At 37.0% G+C, this 18,397-nt stretch overlaps 1 protein-coding gene across 6 annotated transcripts in view; it reads right to left on the bottom strand.

The window, feature by feature from the left end:
* BNC2 (basonuclin zinc finger protein 2) overlaps window positions 1-18,397 on the bottom strand; it is a 450,289-nt gene that overhangs the window by 245,698 nt on the left and 186,194 nt on the right. For 4 of the 6 annotated variants that reach the window (XM_074394875.1, XM_074394876.1, XM_074394879.1 and 1 more), the window contains one exon: window positions 16,686-16,769. The exons of the other annotated variants lie outside the window; for them this stretch is intronic. In XM_074394875.1, coding sequence (XP_074250976.1) covers window positions 16,686-16,769 — 84 coding nt within the window. The remainder of the gene's footprint in view (window positions 1-16,685; window positions 16,770-18,397) is intronic. 6 annotated transcript variants of the gene reach the window in all.

An 18,397-nucleotide genomic window follows, 5' to 3' on the forward strand; every position in this document is an offset into this window, starting at 1 on the left:
TTATTCTTATTCATCTTTACACTGCCAGTCCCTGGCATACCCAGAGAGCATGACATGTTAATTAAGTATCCTATGACCTTTAGATGAGAAATCAGACCAGGTGTGATCACAGTGTGTCATTGTGACACTCTGGGCCTCATTTTTCCATCAAACGATGAGATCACTGTCATTCTCCCATGTGATCTCAGGGTATACCATACATGAGTGAATATTCTGATTTCATGTAAGAGTGGTAAACATACTTAAACAATGTCAAGATGTGCTTTAAACAATTTTAAACCCCTCTAAGCTATGATTTGTTCAATGACTAGGCCTATGCTGAAATCCCATCTTGAAACCTTATTGTAACCATTACTGTGGAATTTACCTTCTGATTTTGACATATTGAGTTCTTTTCTTGTCTCCCCTTATCCATAGATGTATAATTTGGGTCTTCTGTATTCTTTCAAAGGAGGAATTGGCACGGTGGTTGCTGTTACTTAGGGTAAGTGTATAATCTCTTTGACTTGCTCTTGTTGGGCAAACTGCCCAGCAAATATCAATTTTTTTAGAGCTACAAATATGGTTTTAATAGATTCACAGATTTTAAATTATTATAATTCAGAGCACGTCTCTCCCAGGGTGAGCAAATAATTCACAACAATCCATGTAGATGCAAAGGAGATGACAACAGATCAATCTGTATGTGAGTATGTTGACGCAGTGGTTTACTGTTCCTTCTGTCCTTACAGGCCCCACCCCCGATAGACACACGATTTTCATATGAAAAAAAATTGCTTTGATGTAAGAGAGTTTAAATTAGTCATAAAACCCACTTTGGGGACTAAGGAAGACTTACTGTAAATCAGCCACTCAGAAACCACATTTGACATATTTTGGTTATAATGTAACTATAAGTTGCATAATATTGTACATATTGATTGGAGCCTGAGAATATAATGGAAAGCAATTGCTATATATTGAAAGTGACCAACCACAAGATAGAAAACTGTTCCTGAAGAGCCCACTAAGGGAGTAATTTTCCTTATAATATAAAACTCTTATCCTCTAGATGCTATATTCTATCACACCCCTAGGTTACACTTTGCCCTTAAGGTGCTAAGGTATGTTAACCTCCAATAGTCCAACTATTCAACTCCCTTAGATCAAGAGAAAGTTCCAGCAGTGTAACCTCAATTTTTCCTTTATTGAAACAGTACTGGCTATTCTGAATTGGAGCAAAAGAGCAAATCAGATGCACATCTCACTAGACAGCAGCTCCCAATTGATTGAGGATGTTATAACAGCTATAAATTCTTAGCAGAATCTGCCCCTCTGTTGTTTCTCTGTCCTGTCCTTTTACCTTTAAAAATAAAATAATTTATTGAGAGAATTATAGTATGCAAGATACTATATTATGCATTTGCATGATCTTCCTTACATCTACCTGCACAAATAGAGAACTTCTTCTCTACTTACTTAAATTATCATTCCTATAAGCAGTACATATTTCTTTAAACAGCAACAACCAGAAAGAAAAGAAATCAATACCACAGAGAAAGAAATTAATATCAGTTCATTCACATATAAGAAGCAAAAGGTGTTAGAAACTTTTAACTGCAGCTTAGAATGGATGGTAGGAAACTTTGATGTTGTTTCATCTCCTCTGCATGATCCATGACATTAGTTAACCTTATGATTTGTGAACCATGACTCCAATAAAAATAGGTAACTATAATTTAAAAACATATAATTGTGTCATTCAACTGCTTTTGTTAGAAGTTTGTTTCTGAAACAGATTCTTCTATAAAATAAGAACTGAAAGCATGCATAATGTTTTGATCCCACTAGGTACTATTTTTAGTTTTTCCTTGTACCCTTCTCTAAATCTTCACTAATCTATCATATGTTATGGTTTAATAGAAGCATTAACTATACCTATTGGTGTTCCTAGAACCATTGGAAAACTGCAGTGAAGATTTGGGTCTACTTTTGAACATCTGAAAGAGCCAAACTATCCTTTGGCAGAATTCTGCTAAATAACTCCATTTAGAATATATGTATTATATTTTATATAACTTTAAATAAAATATATTAGAAATAAGGTCTTGCTCTGTGGCCCAGGCTGGATGGAATGCAAGGCACGATCATAGTTCACTGTGACCTTTAACTTCTGGGCTCAAGTGATCTTCCCACCTCTGCCTCCTAAAGTTCTGAGATTACAAGCATGAGCCACTGTATCCAGCCAATTTAAGAAGAATATTAAGAGTGGCTGAATGGCTGACAATTTTCTCCCACTCCAAAACCAAGGACATAGAATATAAATGTTTTATGCTTTAGTGTGAATAAAGCAATAGATTTGTGTCCATGAAAGGGAAATGCATTACCTATTCTAGATTATTCTGGACCTAATGGTGAATGACCAGTGCTCGAAGAGGTTAAGATAAAATTATTGAAGGGAATGCAAACAATCCCTTCAAATAACAAAGTGATAATAAAGGTATACCTGAATTCACCTGAGAAGTATTCTACAACAAATGCAACAAAAGAGACATTCAAACAGCAAATACTCCAGAGCTCTCTCTGCTTTTAGACCAAAACCAAAAACAATTAATGGGTTCCCTGGACTACTTAAAAATCCCCTGTGTCGCATCTCTTGTTCTAGCTCATGAACCAAGTTCCCCCATTGATTGCTAATTGGCACCTTACCCTGAGCTTGCCCCACCTGAGTCTTGCTTCCTGACAAGCTGTACAAGACACACATGCACAAGCCAGCAGTGTGAGCAGTCCACGTTTGGACAGCCAAACGGATCAATGGAAATGAGACCCAATGGCTAAATATTTCCTCAGAAGGCCTCAGTGAGAATCAGAACCCATCACTTGTAGTACTGACCATCTCAGTAATTCATCTTTGTGTTGGTTTCTCCTGGTCCTTCATTTCTACTGTAGGATCCTCCCTAAACAAAGTACTACCATGCAAGTCAATGTCTCAACTGTTTATAGAAGGATCCACATTATATCAGCTCCTAAAAGACACACTAAAATGTCTGGATATAGGATAGTATCTGACTGTATCAAAATGAAGGAGAAGGTGAGGCAGTGAAATAACTCACAGCAAAAAGGAAAGGATACGTGATAAAAAGAGAAGAACTACAGAATTGCAGAAAGGCTGGAGAACAAATCTAGCTTTTTGCACGCAGAAGAACAGGCAGCCCATGAAAAGCCATACTCAGGAGAGAATCTCTGCATAGTGCCTTTACCCCAAATCAGCATTTACCTTTACCACCAGGGGTTCTGTCTGACAGAAAATTAGACTAGGTCCCAGAGTTTCTCATTAGATCTGGTCATATGCATCACTTCCAAAATATAAACTGGACATGGAGCTGACACTGTTTATTCAGCTCATTGAGCCCTGCCTCCCATTAGATTTGAGAAGAAGGCTTTGTTCAGCAAGTAAAGGAGAGCAGCTGGCCCAATGTTGGTCACATCTTCAACCCAGAAGACACCTTGTTCACCACATGCCTGAGCTTCCGTCAGCAGAATCCCTGATTTTAATACTGGTTTGACAAGTACCGTTCTGAAACGCTTTCAGAAAACAAACCCAAACTCCATCAAATATATCTACATAGCTCGACAATGACTGAAAACCCAAGTTGCATAATCTAGAGCAGAGCCAAGTGTAACAGTGAAAATATATCTGTGCATACACTGTGAGGTTGTCTTATGCCAGAGTTTCTCTCATTAAGCAAACTCTGAACAAATCATTCATGGGTGATTGGTCACAAATCTTTTAGTGGTTACTGATTCACAAAACCACAGAAATAATACATACTCTGCTAACAGCCAGGGATGTTGCTATGGCATCATAGATAATCAGTGTTGAAACAGGGAGATCTGGGGCACTCCTATGAAGATGAGACAAAAGATCTTTAAAATCATACATCCAAATATCTGACATGTCAAATTGAAAATGTTTAGCATCAACTGTAGACCAATCCAGAGCAAAAAAAAAATCCTAACTGTTCAGGACAAAATAAAATCACAAGTATGATTTTATCATATGACACTCATAATTACCCTATGCATAATCCTAAAAGAACATTGTTCTAAATCCATTCTCTTTATGAGATTAAGTAGCAACAACGAATTCCATCCATCAGGCTCTATTCATAAAAGGTTTTACAAGAGAGATTACCTGTGACATTTTTTTCTACAATTTGTTAGCTACGTTATTGGATGCTATTGCCAAACTCTGTTAAAGAATAAGAGAACATCATGGAGTAGGGAAGCAATTTAAGAGCATGGTGAATAAAATCTACATCTTTAATTTTCCAAAAGAAAAGTTTCCATTTGGGGACACACAGAAACCAACTTCACAGAGTCAAAAGAATAGACAGGAAAAAAGGGCAGGGTGAAAAACACTAAGCAAAAATTCTGAATCAAAAACTAAATAATGACACTTGACAATTTTCCTGTGAGCTAGAATCTCTGTTTAGTTTTTTGGGGGGGTTTTGTGTTTTGTCTTGTTTCGTTTTAGTATATCTGTTTTCTGTTCTCTAGTTGACAGGAGTGCATTCTCATATAAAAGATAATGAATGATGCTTTCATGTATTAGACATAGATTTATATGACTAATAATTATAAACAAAAATACTTTGCATATCAAAAGGGGAAACAAACCTTTGTTTATTCAAGAAATTCCTAATGGCTTCATTTATAAGTAAAACTTTCTCTTTATTTGAGACCCAGTAGCATAGCACAGTATAGCTGGAAGACAGCAGGTAGCTCTTATAATGAACTTTATACAGTTTTGAAGAAATAACATCTAAAAGCAGTTTATTCTTCCAAGATCAGGAGATGAATGGTTCAAAAAGAATAAAAATCCCAGGGAACATTCTAAGATTTAAAAAAAAAAAAAAAAACCACAACTGAGAGGTGGAGGCATTCTTGCTAATTAAAATTTCCAGTTCTTACGGTCTTCTATATACACAAGTCCCAGTCAAGAAAGACCTGCAGGATCAGGCCTGTACCAAGAAGAACTATACCATCATCACATCACATTAACTGTATTATTACTTCATAGGGCTAACCAGCCAGGTTTATACAGAAGAGATTAAATAACAAGATAATCTTATAAACAATGCTCATTTCATCAGTGTACCAAATACGTCTGATTTATATCTTTGACTGTTCTAATTAATTTCTGCATCCACATGTTTTAATTTACACAGCCAGACACCTACACTGCAGTAGGGACAGCCATTTTTTTATGTCTTGAACTTTGAGATGGGTTCATGTTTAGTCTTCCCAATGTTGCTGTTTTAGTTCCCCTACACTTAAAAAATGAAGTGACTGTTATAATACCTTGCACTAAAATTGAAGCATGCAGAAAGAAAATATTTTATCAAACTCAATACCTATCTCTCCTGCCAACATTTTACATTTAATTTTAGTTGGTATAGCTTTACTCAAACGTACAACTAGAACTGTTCATTCCAAAGTTCTGAACCTGCCTTTTCATACTAATATTCCACTCAAAGCCTTTTAGACATGTAAGTTCATTTCATTACAGCATCAATTTTATATCCTCATCCTTGTCTTAATGCAGTTCCTAGAGGCTCAGGGAACAGCTAGTTTTAAAAATATATTATTTCCCCACACGGTGAGAGTTTGGATAATATTTTTAAAACTGCCCCCATAGAATTCTTGTTTATAACAGCAAGTACTACCAGTGAATAGTCAGAAATAAGGAAATTCCAGAGATGGAGGAAATTTCGTCTCATCCCAATTTCCTAGCCAAAAAGATAAAAACATCTCTGAATCCAGACCTACTTATAATACACCATCAGTGATATCACAGTAATGCCAACACTCTTTTAAAACCCCCTAAAAAAATAACGATCTAAAGGAATATCCTGGTGCCAGGATTATTTTAATTTAGTCATTTTACAACTTGTATGGATAGTCTCAGTGTAAGGATGACGATGTGTGTTTATTCAATCAGGCAAGTAAAAAGGTTTTTACTTGTCTTTGATATCAAACTTTTATTTATGGATCTGATCGATGTTGATTTGTAGAACCTTAATACAATAACAGATGTCAGCTATATTATCTGTTTTTTATTATAAATTCCTAAAGGGCAAAGATTCTATCTATTTAGCTAACTTTCTGTAAGATGCAAACATAGTACCATACCCAAAAAGGCACTTAAAGATGGTTTTTATAACGATTTCAAGGGGAATTGGTCTGCGTCTATGCTCCTTGAAATTCCACTGGCACTCACTGAACATTAAAGATTTACACTTTTGTGTTCTTGGGCAATTCCATTATTCAGTTGTCTATAATGGCAGTTTTGAAACAGATTATTGGATGGGAATATTTCTGATTCTTAAAATTTTAAGAATCTGCATTTGAACAACACCTAAATTCTATACAAACTGACACTAGAAAAGGAAAACGGAAAAAATAAAAGCAAGACCCAAATATTGCATTTCTTAGCCTCAAGTTAGCACATTTCACACATGGTGCAGAAAGATATGCTATTTTCATAGGGAAACCTGCTAAGACAACTTAGTGCCTAAAAATGTAGCCTCCTTGCATTCTTCCTCACCTTTACCCCAGCTTTACTGAGGTCCGACTGATACTTATATCGTTTATTTATGTCCACTTGAATCATATAAAACAAAAGAAAATTTTCGTTTTTTTTTTTTTTTTTGAGAGAGACTCTCACTGTGTCACCCAGGCTGGAGTTCGGTGGTGTGGTGATGTGATCTTGACTCACCACAACCTCTGCCTCTCAGCTCAGGCGATTCTCTCACCTCAGCCTCCAGAATAACTGGGACTACAAGCACATCTCACCACACCCAGCTAATTTTTATATTTTTATTTTTAGTAGAAACAGCATTTTATCATGTTTCTCAGGCTGGTCTTGAACTCCTGGGCTCAAGTGACCTGCCTGCCTTGCTCACTTTCCAAAATGCTGGGATTACAGACATAAGCCACTATGCCTGGCCTAATTTTCGATGAAAAGAAAAAATTTAGAATACTGCTAAATAACACTTGTTACTCTAAAGGAATAAAACCCAGTAAATAGTATCTTAAAGATTCTGACACATTAGCAGTGAAGAGTGTGTTACTAACTACGTGATTTTGGTTAAGTAAGTCTTAAAAGTTCTCTGCCTTAGTTTACAAATCAGTAAAGATAATGGGTTACATAACTTAAGATAATTTCCAGCTTGGCCAGGTTCAGTGGCACATGCCTGTAATCCCAGCACTTTGGGAGGCCAAGGCAGATCACTTGAGGTCAGCAGTTTGAGACCAGCCTAACCAACACGGTGAAACCCTGTCTCTACTAAAAATACAAAAAATTAGCCGGGCATAGTGGCAGGTGCCTGTTATCTCAGCTACTCAGGAGGCAAGAGAATTGCTTGAGCCTGGGAGGCAGAGATTGCAGTGAGCCAAGATCATGCCATTATACTCCAGCCTGGGCAACAAAGCAAAGCAAGACTCCATCTCAAAAAAAAAAAAAAAAAAAAAAAGAAGAAGAAGAAGTAATTTCCAGCTTTTAATTTTGAAAACATATGAAAAGAAAAAATACTGATCCTGAAGAATCAAAAACATAAATTGAGATTCTATTATCTACTCAAACAAAAAGATTTTTCTTTTCCTTTGTGTACATGTAGCAGAGAGTATGTGCTCTTAATATAAATTACTAATTATGACTAACTCCAACAAAATACTCAAATACAGTATCACTAGCTATTCTTATAAACTTATAAAAATATGGACATATATACATATATGACATGTGTGTATGTACATACAAAATCCATGCATAGGCACACACCCAAATACAAACACATAATTCTATTTAAGCCAATAATTATTTTATTTTTCTCTATTTTTTTCCTGCTTCTATGAAGCTGCTATGGCTTAGGAATATACATAAGTAAATATAAGCATCTATTTAATACTTCTTATATTAATACTGACAGTTGCCAACATGAACAGCTCATGTTAAGTTCGTTGTCCAAAATCTAGGTAACATTCTCTCACAGAAATATTCGTATTGAGAGAGAATGTAGAAATGTAGTTAGGTTCTCAGGCCATTAACCGAAGTTTACTTAATTGACAATGTATCTGAAATATAGAAAATGAGAAAGGAATTCACAAATTTAATGCTACCTAGGCAGATGCTAAGTTAACAGCAATAGCAGAATAAAGAAGATCTCGAAAATACGTAGGGGCATCCAGTTCACACCACACTAAAGTAAGAACAAGGGAGAGGGGAAAAAAACAAGTTCATGAAACTGTTTTTTTCCCTGTAAATATTTACTAACACACTTCTGAAAGAAAGCGCAAGTCATTGGTTAATATATTATCATTTTCTTATTTGTTTTGAGACACAAATGTACTACACAATGTGGAGGGAGGGAGGGAAATAGTTATCTTGTTCCAAAATGTTCTATGTTCACCTTGGATTCCTTATTCTAGGGAAAAATTATAAAACTATTCTTAGATGAACAATATTTAATTTTTCAAGATATGCAAAAATTTCAGAAAAATATTCTGTCTAATTTTTATCTGCTTGGCCACCAAAAGCTAGTAAAAATAATTTACACAGTAACAACAATGCATTCACTATTAGTTTTGTGCTAGGCAGAGTGCCTTATACACAAGCACCATCTCCTTCAATCTGTCCAACAGAGCCAAGAGATAGGCTGAAGAATTCATCTTTCTATACTCTCCATCAACTAAAACAAAGCTGAAAGATAAAAACACATATGACCAGGTGCGGGGGCTCACACCTATAATCCCAGCACTTTGGGTGGCTGAGGTTGGTGGATTACTTGAGGTTAGGAGTTCGAGACCAGCCCAGCCAATGGTGAAACTCTGTCTCTACTAAAAATACAAAAATTAGCTGGGCACAGTGGTACATGCCTGTAGTCTCAGCTACTCAGGAGGCTGAGGCAAGAGAATCGCTTGAACCTGAGAGGTGGAGGTTACAGTGAGCCGAGATCTCGCCACTGCACTCCAACCTGGGCAACAGAGAGATTCCATCTCAAAAAAAAAAAAAAAAAAAAAAGGACACACACACACACACACAAACACACACACACACACACACACACACACACACACAGTAGCAATATCCCGACTACTGGTCATTCTATTCAACTTCAAACACATCTAAAGTTAGGAAACACAAGTGATTCAACCTAAATGTCTTCCTCCAATGTCCAGAGTAAGAAGGGAGAGGGTATCCCAGAGCCACAAACTTCTGGCTGACTTTTACCAATGCCAATTGCATTCAGGTCCAGGGAAGAGGATAACTCAGCGAGTATTCTGCACTGCTTTTAAAAAGCTCAATCAAGGCTTAATTGCATTCTTTTAAAAAATTCACCAATGGTCACACAACTTTATATAAAAATGAAACCTACATTTTATAATTTTACAAACTAAGTAATTGTAGGTATGAATCTGTTAACTAGTAGCAGAAAAACCAACACATAAATGAAAATGAAATTTCAGTTCACTTTCTATTAGGGTAGAAGATGAGAATCAATTGTAAAGAGAACAAAATTAAGAGGATGCAAAATAAAAGTGAGAATGAAGGAAAGACAAAGAGAGGAAGGAAAAAAGCAGCACGCGCCAGTGAAAGAGAAAAGCAGTGGGGTAAGGAAACGATGAAGGGACAAAGGGAGATAAAATATTTGTAGCAAAACAACTTTTGCCCAACTCTGGACAGAGTTCCAGACCATCACTTGTATCTGTTCTCTTGTCTCTCTCTCTCTCTTGTCTCTCTCTCTCTCATCTCTCTCTCTCTTTCAAATTTCCATGATTATTTTAAAATAAAAGTTCAAGTTTGAAAGTTTCATTTACAAGTAAAGTAATGGCTTTTACTTTACAAATATACTTTGGAACCTACAGACCATTGCTCAGTTTAGTGCACAAAACCTCAGAGCTACCCTGACATTCCAAACCTGACAGTGTTTCCTTTGTAAAGAAATTGAGATGTCTCCTTCCATAGTTCCTGAAAATTACCATCGAAATCAGTGTTCACTAATAGTTCAAAACCTTAAAAATATGTTCATTGCTTGAGGAGTAATCTTCTGTCACCCAAGATAGTTGTTTTTAATAGCAAGAAAACAACATGGATGTGCCCAAAGTGTCAGAAGTTCTCAAAGGAACATTCATAGTTGGTCATCAGAGAGAAATTGTCCTCCAAGCTGCACTATGTACGCAGAGCAAGGGCACCTAATACTGCAATCACAGTCAGACTCTGTAGAAAGGTACACTGTGCCTCAGTTCAGGCTGGGAAAGCACCTCCCACCCATCTCACTGTACCTTTACCTAGTAGCTTGTTTCTTTCCACCCATCCACCCACCCATCCTCTCTACACACCCATAAACCACTGGTCCTTACCATATTCAATACCATAGAAATTCATTAAATAATATACCACTTTCGATATATTGATCCTACAAACTGTAATTCTGTGAAGTGGTTCAACACGATGTCATCACTATACAGCAACTTGTTTCATTTACAGTATCTGTTTCACTTCTACTCATGAGCTAATATAATTCAATTTTTTTTTAACTGCACACAGGCTGCTAGACACATGTGCATGGCAAATGGAATCTGAACTTAGCTTAACAGCCTCATTTATTCCTGATGGTTTAAATTATTTCATCACAATTAATGACACCCCCTCAGCTTCCTGTGCAGCGCTGCCAGATGTTCAGAGACCACAAAGCCACTCTCTTCTTTGACGGCTGGTGACAAGTCGTCCTCTGAAGGACGTTCCCTAGGTACGCGGGCCGGATGACACCTCCACTGCTTAGCACCTCTCTGCCTCCCAGAGTAACCATGGAGAGGAAAAGGCAGGAAGGCATGAGAAACCAGCAAATGCATTAGCGAGGGCAAATTATGTGAAGTGATCTAAACTCAGAGGAACTTGGCTCCTGCCAGAGGAGTTCCTAACCTTGTTGTTTTATGAAAGAGCTCTTTGCCTCCACCTTCCACCACTGGCATCCACGGGGTGCCTACCATGGCGTCAGTCCTCGGGGAAAGTCAGAACAATAATCATATAAACTTTTTCAAAGGGATCTGTTTGGTTTTTAGCAATTTTGTTTTGCATAGGGGGAATGTTATTTAAACTTAACCCTCCGTCATGATCTTCATCTTGTTTTTAAGAGTAAACAGTTAGAAATCATTGTCCTCATGTTCAACTGTAATTATCTTCTATCCTATTCAATAAAAACTTCCAATAGAAACATACAACATTTTGGCAACGCATGGTAAATGACTTTGCACCATTTACCTAGGTTTAGGAGGATTTAATCTTTTCAGGGACTTTTGTTTGTTGTTCTTGCTTGGTTTGTTTGTCACTGTTGTTCTGTTAATCTTTTTGATAAAACATTAAAAACAGACTTCACACTTTGTCTATGTGAAGGTATAATCATTTACCTCCTTTAATAACAAAAAATTTTTTCAGTGCAGGAATTCAGAAATAATTATATTCCTCATTTTAATTTCATATAAAATATAAATTCACATAACCACAGGAAGCTAAGAAGGTAGCAGAAATAGTAAACACACTAACACTTTTAGAATAAGAATCCAATTCCACAACTCTAATTTGGAAAACATTTCCATAAACTAGAGAACATGTGGCAGACATTTTATGGATTATTTTTTAAATGTTTTTAAAAAAAGTTGCTCTTATTCTGGGAATAAGGGGCCTTTCCATTTGCCAAAAAGTGTAATAGGAAAACAGACAGGCCACCTGTGTCAGCCCACCCTATAGTATGAACATGAGCTATAAGGGCATTTTGGAAAATATTTTCCAACTGAAATGAGGAAAAAAAAATCAGTATCAATACAGATTCCAAGCAGATGCAAAAGGCTTCTTGTGCATGTTAGTGATTATGTGTGTGGCCCACACAGGCTAACCAGATTCCTCCAAAATTCAGTGTACTTTCTCTTTTCTAAGCTACTTGTGATTAAAACTAGAGCCTCATCCATATCAATTTTGACAATGGACACGAACACAAAGTATACGAACCAAACCAAACAACTTGAATGTTCTCCCTCGTAGATGGCTTTTTAAGTTCTAAATGACTACTGAATTTTACCAGACACTCCACACTTAATATTTTGACAGTTGTTTATTGAAATTACCTTACTGGGAAGTCCTATGAAACCAACAGTCTAGTTTTTAGAATTGAGGCAGTCAAAGGGAAGCTATAATGGTGGCATACTTGCAGCAAGCAGACAATGGGAAACTCTTAGCACTCCCAGAGTTACGTCAAATTTTCCATGGACCAAAACTAAAATGAAATCGTTCAATTACTGAGAGGTAGATAAGTAAAATAAACAATTAATTTCATACAGTGAAGTCAGGAGAGAGTCATATGGACCTCATTCTGTTGTCTCCAAACATTTTATCAGAGGGGAAAAAGGAGCTGAATAAACTTTAAACTCTCATGTAGGGATGTATTGCTTGTGTGTCCCTGGCAGATGTGGAAAGGAGATGAAATGGGCAAGGGAGAATCAAATATCCCATCGCTGCAGGTTTGCTGAGGGAAAGAGCACTGCAAAGATCTCACATCTGGCAATCATTTGTCAATAGCTGGAAAGAGAACTGCAGGAAACTTTCTGGCTCTTGGAGAAGATGAAAAGACAAAAACCATGTGTCACACACACACACACACACACACACACACAGACAGACACACACACACACACTCAATCTGCAATGGTACAATGACTACTACACTTATGCTGTACCCCTCCATTCCCCCCACTAAATGTAATGATCTTCAGATATACTCTACTCCATGGTCAAAAACATGCAGTCACTTGACTTGTTAAAGCTGCAGTGTATGTACATTTTTCAAATAAACCCCAGGGCTGATGTTAGAAAATCAAAATCAGTCAAGCATAGACCGCCTGGTACTTTGGGCAGGAATCCTTGTGGTTTAGTCAATAAACAGAATCTGAATGAAAGACACCACAGTAACTAGACAGTAACGTTTTGAACAGTTCTCAACCTGAAGGAGGGGGCTGGGGGGCTGGTGCACTGGTGACCAAGGATATAAGGCTACTGGTCCACTTAGATTCCTCTACCTGCAACACGACTTTGTTTGGCACAAGGTCATCTGTTTGGAACAGGAGAAAAAGAGAGAGTGAACTTAAATTTGAGGAGATGTTGTGGATGAATCTGTGAAGGAAACAACCTTTTTTAAAAAAAAAAAAATTATACCTACTTAAAAAGGCGGTAAGGGCAACCTCAGATTTTGTTTAGTTCATACCGGTGTTAAAAATATAGAGAATTTGCTGGCTTCACTGTGAGTTCATAAACATGACCAGCTTTGCCCCAGTAGGTTTATCATGTAATAAAAAGTTTTTAAGATACCCTATACAAAATTAATTAACTTCTCCAACATCATAGGAATTTAAATCTGTTCACAGTGATCGACAGACTTCGATGAGCAGCTTTTGGTTCACCCTGATGCTGCATTTAACTAGCAGCAGCAGCCAAGCTCATCCCTGTGATTCCAGAAGTGAATGCTGCATGTTGTTTAATAACCTGGCAAATTCACAGTAGCTTGTCAAATTATTACAGGAACAGTGTCATCACTAAACAAGCCTGATCACGGTTAATTACAATGCAGACCAGAGAGCAGCCACAATTGTTCATTAATTACAGGAAGCACCTCATTTAAATTTTATGGAAATTTACACTTGCACCCCAGTATGTCTGGAAAAAAAGTGATCCTTCACACATTCACAGAAGAAAGGAGTCTGTGGTTTATAAAACATCACAGTAAATTGTGTCTAATCTAGTATTGAAATATCGGTTCATTATTTACTCTAATTTTCTAAGCACTTCAGTGGTGAAAAATACCGAGTCAAACCCCAGTCAAACCCCACATGGTGAATTCCGAACCAAGAAAAGAATTGTGCTGAGCTAAATGTAACAACTTAATACAGGATGAGGTGTAACTGAACTAACAGAGTAACTTTTCTCTGATAAATGTCAGCAATTAAGGAGAGTCTAAATTAGAACAGCCATTTCTTAGAAGATGATTGTGTAAGAGTTTAATTCTTTGCTACTATTCATCAGTTAACCTCCCAAACTGGAGTACCCACTTCAAAAGCCACTGAAGAGAGTAAAGGAAGTTAAGAGTATCAAAATATTGACTTCCAGTTATTTTTCTGAATCAAGCAGTATTAACACAAAACACAGCAGAGGGCCTTGCAAAAGTCAAGTCAGGCACAGACTTGAAGGATGATAGTCATTTCAAAACCTAAGATACATTCATAGAACAGAGTAGGGGATCTCGGGATTATTCAGAAAGAAAGCTGCTAAGAAATCTGAAATTTTAGGAAAAAAGGCAAAGGTTGAAAAGGAAGATGGCAAAGAGCAGAAAGGGGCTCCACCAGTCACCAGAATTTGTCAGCAAAAATATAAAAGTAAACCAGATTTGAGGGCTGTATGTCTAAACAAAAATCCTTTCTAAGAAAGAATATAAACAAACTGTTGCTCCTAAATTGAGGTGTATGGGAGGTTATTCTCAGAATCAAGAGGCCAAACAGCAAATTCTCTAGTGATGATAATGCGTTGCCCTTGGGGAAAGCCTGTGATACAAGCAGGAAAGGAGAAGATGACTGGCAAGTCATATAGTGAGTTCCCTAGAGTACAAAGCTGTGCTGAAAAGTAAGAAATGGCTCATTCTCTCGGAAAAACTCTAAAAGGACTAGGACACATGCCATGGCAAGAAAGAAAGCAATCTAAGCTAAAAAAAAATACTCCTGAAATAGTTAGCTTTGTAAAAAGTATATTAAGCATCAAGTTTACTATGACTGACATAATGTGGATATGTACTAGGTATTTCTAAAACGTAAAGAAACCATAGTTAAAAGAAGAGAGGAAGAAATGGTTCAAGTGGGTCCCAGTTACTTCACCAACTATCCATAGTTAATCATCTTTCCACACAGTCCACCAAAATGGTGTTACGCAATGAGAAATCCAATAACATGATCACTTTCATTACTTTGTCCAGGAACTTGCTCTTCTTTGCAAGGTCCTTGCTGAACTGTCAACCCCACAATCTGGTTTATCTACAACCAGAATGTTACTTTAACCTGTAAACATAACATTTGCTACATTTTCTACCATAGTATGTCAAAATAATGTGTTCGATAGGTTTTTTTTTCCCGTTTTATTTCACACATCTGCAAAACCCATTTTTCTTTTCACCATAACTCAAGGTTCAAAAACAGATTTCCAACAATCACCCATGACAGAACATTCCAGGTGATGTGTTTGAAGAACATAACTCATCCTACTCAAAAAGGTCAAGGATCAGACTACTCTCCACAAAAAGTCTTCCATCACTCTGCATTTGCGTGTCACACACAAGCTGTTAGCTTTCCAGAACTAGGAAATACATGATCACATCTCGTATGTGTCTCACCTGCTTTTCTGTTGTTATCACAGCCATACACCACCCACATAGTACCAGTTTGGGGAACAGCAGAGCTCAGGTGGTCTTCCCTAGGCCAAGAACAGGTGTGCTAGAGATGGCAAACCCTTCAGTGCCATAAAAACTGAAACCTCCTCCTACCACCACTTCTACCCTCATTCTCACTGGGTAGAAAGTCCATTTTTTTAATGGTTCTCTTTTCTCATTTGTGGTTCTAAATCAGTAAAAAGGTTTTAAAACTGAGCTACTATGCTCATATTATAAGCCTGAAAATTTAGAAAATGATGCCAAATAGAGGTTCTAAAAAAACAGTATTGAGTTTCCTCATGCTAGGGAATGCTATCCATGTTGAAACTTCAGCATCTTTGCATTGGCACATACATTCCTTAAATATTATAAGGTACATGAAGTGGAGACATGCCTTTAGCCAAGATGTCATATTTACATTTTTAATTTGCAATAAACCAAACCACTTCTAATGCCTCAAGACCATACAAAATGAACTCGACTTCAATCCAACAGTTTCACCCCAAAAAATGTACTTTGCTAATACCCTTTTATTACACCACAAGACGTATCTTCCAACCCACAAAGAAAAAAGATATTTATCATGAAGTCCTACTTTTCTTATAAAGCACCCCATTGAATGGCTGCTGCTCTCCTGAGCTGGGAGACCATAATGTAGGGAGCACAACTTACTCACATCTATCCCCGCGTACCTATCACAGTGCTTAGCACATGATCGTCAAAGTGTTAGAAGATGAGAGCTAATATTTACCAGGTCCTGTTATGTCCCAGGCCCTGTACTAACTGCTGAATATATCTTAGGTTCCTTGAATTCTCATCATCGCATTGTGTGGTAAATCTCCTTCTTACAGAAGAGAAACCTAAGACTCACTTAAATTAAGTGACTTGCCAAAGGTCTCACAGCAACTTTTTGTCAACTCTAAGCAGTCAACCTTCAGAGACCATGTTCTTAACTCACTAAAGTATGTATGTATGTCTTAACTGAACAAATGAATGATCTATACAGTTACAGACAACTCATCCTGAAAAGGACCTTTGGCAGAACATATGCTACACCAGTCCCTCTTTACACCTGTCTCAATGGTTGTCATTTCCTGATGGCACTGATATACCCAAATGGCTTTCCGGAACCACCGTTTCTGTGACACCACCCCCAGCTGAGAAAACAGTTAAGACTCCAACCTGGACTTCCAGCCTGTGGTCTGGCTCCTCCAGGTTTGGGCAGAAGTCTGCCCTCAGCACTCTGCCAGTACATGCCAATGGAACCTGAGGGAATACAGCCACGTTAGATGACGTATATGGAGGCTGCTGAGAACTGCACACAGTCACACGTGACCCAGGGAGAGAGGGGAAATCCAAACTGCGGGTCTACAACAGGTCATCATGGCTTGACATGTATGTGACACTTAGTATGCCAAAAAAACAGTGAATACCATATAACAAAGTTTGTTAACTACCAGAAGGTAAATTCCAAGAAGAAAAGAGTGACATAAATTTTGTTTCCCCTTGTATTCACAGCATGTGGCACACAGCAGGCATCTAATAAATATCCATGGGCAGGAGGAGGGGGACAGAAAGAAGAAAATGCAAGAAGGGGAAAAGACTAAAACAGGTATTATTTCTGTTTCACATTGGTAACATAAATTTTTTCTTTTCCTCTTTAATTTTCTTACATAGGAATTAAGGAATATACATTCTACAATGCTTAAGTTCCTTTCTACCCTTAAAATATTTGTTCAAATTTATTTTTCCTGTTTCTAGTGTAGGCTAGTAGAGGCAGACTTATTTATCAGTATTTGTTAATAATAGTTACTCATTTAAACATGTTACCTTTAAGCTTAAAACCTTGCTTTCTATGTCTGTTCTAACAAGGTCATGATTTAATAAATATTTATCTATATCTAAAATTCTATACTGAAAGCCACTAAGATTTCTTTTCAAAATTAAGCTATTATAATTAGTCAGTATCATCCCTAAATACTGTCTACTATTCCTTGCTTATTTCATTTCAAATTTTTAAAGACTAAACAAGGTTTTAGATCCCACCTAAACATGTTTTCTGCTTTTTAAAAGTTTCTAATTGTTTCTCATTATTTCCATACTTATACTACCCTCACTAATCATGTATCTGTCTATAGGTCCCTAACCTCAATAAGCATCATCTCACCTTTGTGTTCTTTCCCTATCAAAGCACTCCTCTGTTTTGTTTTCTTTGACTTTTTAAAAACACCAATTAAGATCATCTATGCTAATCAATTTGCTTTGTTCAGACATCAGTTTTCGGCCATGTATGCTAACTTAGAAGGTGTTTCCCTCTTTCTTTTCCCCCAAGAATCAGTACACTTGTCCAAACTTAAACAATGTTCAGTATACTCCACTTTGCAGGTTCACTAGTGAAAATCACTGGAAAGGGGGAAAAAAAAAGCACTCAGTCAACACTTCAAACATATTTAGGTCCAGTTCTCTCATTCTTTTCAAGTCTTTTATTCTTCTTTCATATGCTCATAAGGTGAAATGGACACAGTATGATCTATCTTTGAAGTTCATAACCACTCTTTGCCCAACAGTTTCACATGTGGAGGCCAATGCACCAGTCATTATGTGGGCATCTTGCGTGTAGATTAACCCACATTTTCCTCTTAATACTCTTATGGACTATGAGCATCTCCATTCTACAAACAAAAAAACTGAGGCTTAGAGCAGATAAATAACTAGCTCAGAATCACGTGTTACTAAGTTGCAAAGCCTGGATTCAAATTTAAGGAATAAGAAAGAAAAGAAGGTTGAGAACACAAATCAAAGAAGTTAATTTTTTTTAATGTAATAACTACATTTAGTGGCATCCATTCTAGAGGCATTTGTTGATGTTTCATCTGAAAGAAATTACCAAGAAA

Source organism: Saimiri boliviensis, chromosome 2, assembly GCF_048565385.1.
Source record: "Saimiri boliviensis isolate mSaiBol1 chromosome 2, mSaiBol1.pri, whole genome shotgun sequence".
Lineage (NCBI taxonomy): Eukaryota > Metazoa > Chordata > Mammalia > Primates > Cebidae > Saimiri > Saimiri boliviensis.